The 9,655-nt window shown below is 44.6% G+C and overlaps 1 protein-coding gene across 1 annotated transcript in view; it reads left to right on the top strand.

Moving 5' to 3' along the window:
* The window catches only part of dlk2 (delta-like 2 homolog (Drosophila)), a 47,514-nt gene that overhangs the window by 24,366 nt on the left and 13,493 nt on the right, over nucleotides 1–9,655 (top strand). Inside the window, exons 2-4 of the mRNA XM_041788747.1 lie at nucleotides 3,480–3,537; nucleotides 3,618–3,748; nucleotides 8,044–8,188. Of these exons, the coding sequence (XP_041644681.1) occupies nucleotides 3,480–3,537; nucleotides 3,618–3,748; nucleotides 8,044–8,188 (334 nt within the window). The remainder of the gene's footprint in view (nucleotides 1–3,479; nucleotides 3,538–3,617; nucleotides 3,749–8,043; nucleotides 8,189–9,655) is intronic.

Here is a 9,655-nt window from a genome sequence, read left to right as displayed (position 1 = left end):
CATCTATCTATCTATCTATCTATCTATCATCTATCTATCTATCTATCTATCTATCTATCTATCATCTATCTATCTATCATCTATCTATCATCTATCTATCTATCTATCTATCTATCTATCTATCTATCTATCTATCTATCTATCTATCTATCTATCTATCATCTATCTATCTATCATCTATCTATCATCTATCTATCTATCTATCTATCTATCATCTATCTATCTATCTATCTATCTATCTATCATCTATCTATCTATCTATCTATCTATCTATCTATCTATCATCTATCTATCTATCTATCTATCTATCTATCATCTATCTATCTATCTATCTATCTATCTATCTATCTATCTATCTATCATCTATCTATCTATCTATCTATCTATCTATCTATCTATCTATCATCTATCTATCTATCTATCTATCTATCATCTATCTATCTATCTATCTATCTATCTATCTATCGCTCATCTATCTATCTATCTATCTATCTGTCTATCTATCTATCGCTCATCTATCTATCTATCTATCTATCTATGTATCTATCTATCGCTCATCTATCTATCTATCTATCTATCGCTCATCTATCTATCTATCTATCTATCTATGTATCTATCTATCGCTCATCTATCTATCTATCTATCTATCGCTCATCTATCTATCTATCTATCATCTATCTATCTATCTATCTATCTATCTATCTATCGCTCATCTATCTATCTATCTATCTATCTATCTATCTATCTATCGCTCATCTATCTATCTATCTATCTATCTATCTATCTATCTATCTATCGCTCATCTATCTATCTATCTATCTATCTATCTATCTATCTATCTATCGCTCATCTATCTATCATCTATCTATCTATCTATCTATCTATCTATCGCTCATCTATCTATCTATCTATCTATCTATCTATCTATCTATCTATCGCTCATCTATCTATCTATCTATCTATCTATCTATCTATCTATCGCTCATCTATCTATCTATCTATCTATCGCTCATCTATCTATCTATCTATCTATCTATCGCTCATCTATCTATCTATCTATCTATCGCTCATCTATCTATCTATCTATCTATCTATCGCTCATCTATCTATCTATCTATCTATCGCTCATCTATCTATCTATCTATCTATCTATCGCTCATCTATCTATCTATCTATCTAGCAGGTCATTGACTTCCTGTTTGTCCAGCTGTCTCTGTGACAGACGCGCTGTAACACCCGACACGTGGCTCACCCAGCACCCGAGGCCAGAGGTCAAACTGTGGAGGACTAATGTCTCACCAGAGACCAGGGACACTCGAATAAGTCTTAACAGCTGACGTCCACAGAACACACACAGATGAACAAACACATACTGGGTATGCTGGGATGGTTGCTGGTTTAACTCCCAACATGCTGAACAGAAATCTGAGACCCTGTCAGAGCCTTTCGTCACATTATGTCTACATGCAGGGAGGTTGATCAGCAGTTGTAGCTCGACTGGGAGACTACTGTCCTTCAGTGTACAGTTGGCCTATCCACATGGAGAACTTCAGCTTTTCATCCTTATTGATCTTAAGCTAAACCGCCCCCTAGTGGACAGGAAAGGCCTCAAAAATCTGTGTTTTCTAAACTAAACACAGCTGTTGTGATACTGGTTAACCTAACCTAACTGACTCTCTGTTTGGGTTTACGCTTTCTAGAAAGAATGCATGCCAGGGAGCAAATTCTGAGCAGAGCCTTCATCATTATTATTTTAACTAATTGTCTAATTAGCTGTCACTTCAGTGATAAGGATTTCTTACCCTTCACATCCCAAACAGCAGCGTTGTTGACCCAGACACATCCAAAATGCTTAAAGCTATTTATATTTTGTTGACTTTTATCATGGCGGCAGAGTTAGGGCAGTAATTCTCCTCTGGATATATCAGTGCAGTGGTGTCTTAGTGCATGCAGAAGGAGGTATACCCTACATTTATATACTCTTCTTTTGGGTGTACTCTTCACTGCGAAGTGGGTACACTCTATGGAGACTATAAACCGAGTGTGCACTACACCACTGTCAGTGTGCAAAAATCCCTGTAAGTGAAGCAAATATTTTCCTGGTTTTAGATTTCACAAAAGGATCACAAGTCCCCAAAATGTACTTTTGAATTTATATTCAATGATTGCTAATGATTGCTAATGATTTGAAAGTGATATGAACATGTTTTTTTTCAATAGACTGAAATGCTTGCTGCAGCTCCACATAGTGGTCAACAGTAGCTGCCACTATCCTCGGCTATTTTTGCCCTCCAGGCTCTCACACTGGTCCGGGCTGGACTGGTAATCTGATATACTGGGCATTATCCCAGTGGGCCAACGCAAATATAAGCTGTTATTTTTTAACATATCCCGATTCTGATACCAGTGTCTGAAACACGTCCTTTACTGCTGAAAATGCAGGTGTTGGTATTAGTGAGTGCTCGTGTTTATGCACCAATCTGATACCTTTTAGTTGAACTTTTATTTTGCTTCATTAAGCCATGTTAAATTTCAGCGTTATAAACCAGACATCAGTTTACCTTAATTGCTCAAAAACACTACACAGAAAAACAACCATTTTTAGAGCAGCCAAGAAGAATCAACCGAAGGACCCACTGCAGCCATTCTGAGTTCACTGTAGGGCTGAAATAACAGGCCAGTTTACACCAGTATCAGATCAGTACTGGATATCTACATATCTATAACTGCCCAGCATTATGGTTCCTGTCACCTGTGTCCCTAATTGGCTTCCGTAGATATCAGCTGATTCCCAACACTCCTGTATCAAGAAAAAAAAGGTATTAACAGCTGTAGTTCTGTTTTATGTGTGTCTCTCTCAGAACCAGCCCCGGTGGCCCCCTCACGTCTGGGACAGAGGGAGGCTCTGTAGAGTTATAGTTTGAGATCCATAAAAATAAAACATAAATGAAAAAGTACTCCATCATAGCTAGACTTACAGCCTGATTACATTTAAGCAGGTCTATGTCAGTATTTTCATAAATATGAAGTCTGAGTACTTGTGATATTGATAGTAGAAGAAAATGTTCCCTGATAGTACTTCACTCTTAAACTTATCACAGCTGCAGTGATTTGTCTGTTGTTGTTTTGAGCTTAGAAAACAGCTGATTATGAAAAGTTAAGAATAGATGGAGAAGAAATGTAAAGCACCGTCAATGTAAATTAAAGAAGACTAGCAGTCCCTGATGGATTAAATCATATATCTCTGTATTGTGAATTATGTTGAACAGCAGATTTGGTTTTGCAAAATAAAATCATAAACGTGGGACTTTTAATCTGAAAATATGAATTTAAGCAGAGATTCTTTGACCATCCATGTTTGCTAGTTTTACATGGTGTTGTATGTCAGCGTGAAGACCTTCGTCCTGCTTTAATTATCATAAATGTGAAGAAGGTGTCACTTAGCGTTAGCTTAGCTGACCTCTTCTTCTTCTCTGCAGGAAGTGACTGCAGCTGTAACATGACCAACAGTCGCTGTGACGAGTCTGGAGTCTGCAGGTGAGACATCCTTGAATAATCTGCTCATAAGTACTTCTTTTATACAGAGTGTATAAATCTGACCCCATCTCTGTGTACAGATGTGACCCTGGTTGGGACGGTCCTCTCTGTGACCGCTGTGTGCCGATGCCCGGCTGTCTGCACGGCTCCTGTCAGCAGCCATGGCAGTGCCACTGTGAGCCAGGCTGGGGGGGTCGCTTCTGTGACAAAGGTCTGAGAAATTCTTTATGTTTCAGTATTTAAATATAAATCAGCAGCACAAGTAGCACCCGGCCCTTTCCTTTAGCCAGTTAGACCCTTATTTAGACTTCATCAGGCGCCCGGCCCTTTCCTTTAGCCAGTTAGACCCTTATTTAGACTTCATCAGAGCCAGTTAGACCCTGATTTAGACTTCATCAGGCGCCCAGTTAGACCCTGATTTAGACTTCATCAGGCGCCCGGCCCTTTCCTTTGGCCAGTTAGACCCTGATTTAGACTTCATCAGGCGCCCGGCCCTTTCCTTTAGCCAGTTAGACCCTTATTTAGACTTCATCAGGCGCCCGGCCCTTTCCTTTAGCCAGTTAGACCCTGATTTAGACTTCATCAGGCGCCCGGCCCTTTCCTTTAGCCAGTTAGACCCTTATTTAGACTTCATCAGGCGCCCGGCCCTTTCCTTTAGCCAGTTAGACCATCTGATTTAGACTTCATCAGGCGCCTGCCCTTTCCTTTAGCCAGTTAGACCCTGATTTAGACTTCATCAGGCGCCCGGCCCTTTCCTTTAGCCAGTTAGACCCTTATTTAGACTTCATCAGGCGCCCGGCCCTTTCCTTTAGCCAGTTAGACCCTTATTTAGACTTCATCAGGCGCCCGGCCCTTTCCTTTAGCCAGTTAGACCCTGATTTAGACTTCATCAGGCGCCCGGCCCTTTCCTTTAGCCAGTTAGACCCTTATTTAGACTTCATCAGGCGCCCGGCCCTTTCCTTTAGCCAGTTAGACCCTTATTTAGACTTCATCAGGCGCCCGGCCCTTTCCTTTAGCCAGTTAGACCCTTATTTAGACTTCATCAGGCGCCCGGCCCTTTCCTTTAGCCAGTTAGACCCTGATTTAGACTTCATCAGGCGCCCGGCCCTTTCCTTTAGCCAGTTAGACCCTGATTTAGACTTCATTGCCCTTTCCTTTTAGCCAGCTGTCTCTGTGATCAGGCGCCCCTTTCTTTAGCCAGTTAGACCCTGGACTTCACCCAGCACAGGCCAGACTTCATCAAACTGTGGAGTTAGACCCTTATTCTCAGCCAGTTAGACCAGGGCCCTTTCCTTTAGCCAGTTAGACCCTTATTTAGACTTCATCAGGCGCCCGGCCCTTTCCTTTAGCCAGTTAGACCCTGATTCATCAGACTTCCTTTAGCCAGTTAGACCCTTATTTAGACTTCATCAGGCGCCCGGCCCTTTACTTTAGCCAGTTAGACCCTTATTTAGACTTCATCAGGCGCCTGCCCTTTTAGCCAGTTAGACCCTGATTTAGACTTCATCAGGCGCCCGGCCCTTTCCTTTAGCCAGTTAGACCCTTATTTAGACTTCATCAGGCACCCGGCTCTTTCCTTTAGCCAGTTAGACCCTTATTTAGACTTCATCAGGCCCCCGGCCCTTTCCTTTAGCCAGTTAGACCCTTATTTAGACTTCATCAGGCGCCCGGCCCTTTACTTTAGCCAGTTAGACCCTTATTTAGACTTCATCAGGCGCCCGGCCCTTTCCTTTAGCCAGTTAGACCCTTATTTAGACTTCATCAGGCCCCCGGCCCTTTCCTTTAGCCAGTTAGACCCTTATTTAGACTTCATCAGGCGCCCGGCCCTTTACTTTAGCCAGTTAGACCCTTATTTAGACTTCATCAGGCGCCCGGCCCTTTCCTTTAGCCAGTTAGACCCTGATTTAGACTTCATCAGGCGCCCGGCTCTTTCCTTTAGCCAGTTAGACCCTTATTTAGACTTCATCAGGCGCCCGGCCCTTTCCTTTAGCAAGTTAGACACTGATTTAGACTTCATCAGGCTCCCGGCTCTTTCCTTTAGCCAGTTTGACCCTTATTTAGACTTCATCAGGCGCCCGGCTCTTTCCTTAAGCCAGTTAGACCCTTATTTAGACTTTATCAGGCACCCGGCCCTTTCCTTTAGCCAGTTAGACCCTTATTTAGACTTTATCAGGCACCCGGCTCTTTCCTTTAGCCAGTTTGACCCTTATTTAGACTTCATCAGGCGCCCGGCTCTTTCCTTAAGCCAGTTAGACCCTTATTTAGACTTTATCAGGCACCCGGCCCTTTCCTTTAGCCAGTTAGACCCTTATTTAGACTTCATCAGGCACCCGGCTCTTTCCTTTAGCCAGTTAGACCCTTATTTAGACTTCATCAGGCGCCCGGCTCTTTCCTTAAGCCAGTTAGACCCTTATTTAGACTTTATCAGGCACCCGGCCCTTTCCTTTAGCCAGTTAGACCCTTATTTAGACTTCATCAGGCGCCCGGCTCTTTCCTTAAGCCAGTTAGACCCTTATTTAGACTTTATCAGGCACCCGGCCCTTTCCTTTAGCCAGTTTGACCCTTATTTAGACTTCATCAGGCGCCCGGCCCTTTCCTTTAGCCAGTTAGACCCTTATTTAGACTTTATCAGGCACCCGGCTCTTTCCTTTAGCCAGTTAGACCCTTATTTAGACTTCATCAGGCCCCGGCCCTTTCCTTTAGCCAGTTAGACCCTTATTTAGACTTTATCAGGCACCCGGCTCTTTCCTTTAGCCAGTTAGACCCTTATTTAGACTTCATCAGGCCCCGGCCCTTTCCTTAAGCCAGTTAGACCCTTATTTAGACTTCATCAGGCGCCCGGCCCTTTACTTTAGCCAGTTAGACCCTTATTTAGACTTCATCAGGCGCCCGGCCCTTTCCTTTAGCCAGTTAGACCCTTATTTAGACTTCATCAGGCGCACGGCCCTTTCCTTTAGCCAGTTAGACCCTTATTTAGACTTCATCAGGCGCCCGGCCCTTTCCTTTAGCCAGTTAGACCCTTATTTAGACTTCATCAGGCGCCCGGCCCTTTCCTTTAGCCAGTTAGACCCTTATTTAGACTTCATCAGGCGCCCGGCCCTTTCCTTTAGCCAGTTAGACCCTTATTTAGACTTTATCAGGCACCCGGCCCTTTCCTTTAGCCAGTTTGACCCTTATTTAGACTTCATCAGGCGCCCGGCCCTTTCCTTTAGCCAGTTAGACCCTTATTTAGACTTTATCAGGCACCCGGCTCTTTCCTTTAGCCAGTTAGACCCTTATTTAGACTTCATCAGGCCCCGGCCCTTTCCTTTAGCCAGTTAGACCCTTATTTAGACTTTATCAGGCACCCGGCTCTTTCCTTTAGCCAGTTAGACCCTTATTTAGACTTCATCAGGCCCCGGCCCTTTCCTTAAGCCAGTTAGACCCTTATTTAGACTTCATCAGGCGCCCGGCCCTTTACTTTAGCCAGTTAGACCCTTATTTAGACTTCATCAGGCGCCCGGCCCTTTCCTTTAGCCAGTTAGACCCTTATTTAGACTTCATCAGGCGCCCGGCCCTTTCCTTTAGCCAGTTAGACCCTTATTTAGACTTCATCAGGCGCCCGGCCCTTTCCTTTAGCCAGTTAGACCCTTATTTAGACTTCATCAGGCGCCTGCCCTTTCCTTTAGCCAGTTAGACCCTTATTTAGACTTCATCAGGCGCCCGGCCCTTTCCTTTAGCCAGTTAGACCCTGATTTAGACTTCATCAGGCGCCCGGCCCTTTCCTTTAGCCAGTTAGACCCTGATTTAGACTTCATCAGGCGCCCGGCCCTTTCCTTTAGCCAGTTAGACCCTTATTTAGACTTCATCAGGCGCCCGGCCCTTTACTTTAGCCAGTTAGACCCTTATTTAGACTTCATCAGGCGCCCGGCCCTATCCTTTAGGCCAGTTAGACCCTTATTTTCACTTCATCAGGCGCCCGGCCCTTTCCTTTAGCCAGTTAGACCCTTATTTAGACTTCATCAGGCGCCCGGCCCTTTCCTTTAGCCAGTTAGACCCTTATTCAGACTTCATCAGGCGCCCGGCCCTTTCCTTTAGCCAGTTAGACCCTGATTTAGACTTCATCAGGCGCCCGGCCCTTTCCTTTAGCCAGTTAGACCCTTATTCAGACTTCATCAGGCGTCCGGCCCTTTCCTTTAGCCAGTTAGACCCTTATTTAGACTTCATCAGGCGCCAGGCCCTTTCCTTTAGCCAGTTAGACCCTTATTTAGACTTCATCAGGCGCCCGGCCCTTTCCTTTAGCCAGTTAGACCCTTATTCAGACTTCATCAGGCGCCCGGCCCTTTCCTTTAGCCAGTTAGACCCTGATTTAGACTTCATCAGGCTGGGTCCAGACCAGAAGTTACCAAATTCTCACCTAGATCAACTAAATCCTTTTTCCTTCTGGAATAGTTTACATTTCTGATGGAGGTGGACGGTTGATGTTTTAGTTCTGGTGTCATGCCTCTTGTCTTGGTCATGTTTCAGACCTGTTCGTCTGCTCGCTGCAGCAGCCGTGTCAAAACGGAGCGACCTGTGTGATGGAGGACAGCGGTGAATACAGCTGTCTGTGTCCTGAAGGATTCCACGGCAGAGACTGTCAGCTGAAGACGGGACCGTGTCACCAGAGGAGGTCTGTAAGGGGCTCCTCTTCATCAGGGCCCAGTCCAGACTAAACTATTACTCTTTATTTCTGCAGTTCATTAGACATGTGTGCATTGTAAAGATAGGACAGGTCTGGACTTTACTCTTAGTTACAGGATTTTCATAACCTTTCAAAGCAGATGGATACGCCCGTTTCCGTGTTTCTCACTGGTGAATCCATCTTGCAAAGTTCCCATCTGAACTGTTTGGACCCGGTTAGACAGTGACTGGACCAATCAGCGTTGGGGGGCAGTGGAGACGTGACGTGAGCAAGCAGCAACAAGAGGCCGGTGCAATTACAGCGGAAGAGATTAGCGTGGATGCTGCTAAGGCGCCAGTTTTATCAGAACTTGACGACATTTCTTGGTTAAAAGAACAAAGAACAGCAGTGAGTTGTTTTCTTTTCAGAAACCACAAAAGTCGTGTACTGACATGTCTACAGTCACCATGGTTGACGTTATGAAGTTCTCTATGTAATTTACTCCTCGGCCGTGGCCACGTCATGTGTTTAGTTGCTATGATTGGCCCGTAAAGATGTGACAGACAGAACGTTCATCCAGTCACACACCGAGTTTTTGTTTCAAAGCCTCTGCCCTTACCTGACTTCCAGTCGAGCGGCCATGAGAGCGGCAGCCTAATGTTGAAGCTCCCCTCAAAATATTTTTAAAGCCCCTGCAAACTGGCTTAATGCACGCTTGAAGTTGTTGATGATTAAGGGGCTGTAAGTATGCGTAAGAGTTGACAGAAAAAGTTGAACTTTAGCAAAGAAACCGAGGACTTTTCTGCTAATGATAGTCTTGGTGGTGTGAGCAGCGTTAGCGCTAGCCAGCTAGCCTCAGACGAGCAACCTGCAGAGGGGAACATGGAGAATTTGGAGATGATTCTCAAAGAACTGAGAGACTTTCGGCAGGAAAACGGTGTAAAGCTGAAGGAAATGAAGGAGGAAATTAACAAGACAAACCACAGAATTGACAAAGCCAAAAAGAGAAGAGCAGAAGCTGAGGAGAGAATTCAAACAGCAGAAGACGCTGTGCTGGAGCTATTAAAAGTTCAGAGCTACCTCGAAGCTAGGCTTACAGACCAGGAGGGTCGGTCCAGGCGGGATAACATTAGGATACATGGCATTTGTGAGGGAGCCGAAGATAATTCCCCCTCTATGAATGCTTTCATCGAGGCTTTATTGAGAGAAAAGCTGGAAATCCCGCCCGCAACTGACATGAAAATTGATCGAGCACACTGGGCTCTTGGTCCCAACCTTCAGGAGACGTGCCACCGAGATCAGTGGTGGTCAAGTTTTCAAGCTACCGGACTAAAGAGGACATTGTGAAGGCCACCTGGCAGAAAAGTGGCTTTGCTTTCCAGGAGAAAAGAGTGTATATAGACCATGCTCCAGAGGTACTGAAAAGGCGGAAGGAATACTTGGAAGCTAAGCGAGTCCTGAAGGAAAAACAAAAAT

Source organism: Cheilinus undulatus, linkage group 6 (genome assembly GCF_018320785.1).
Source record: "Cheilinus undulatus linkage group 6, ASM1832078v1, whole genome shotgun sequence".
In the NCBI taxonomy this organism is placed as follows: domain Eukaryota; kingdom Metazoa; phylum Chordata; class Actinopteri; order Labriformes; family Labridae; genus Cheilinus; species Cheilinus undulatus.
This window is presented reverse-complemented; position numbering and strand designations above follow the sequence as displayed.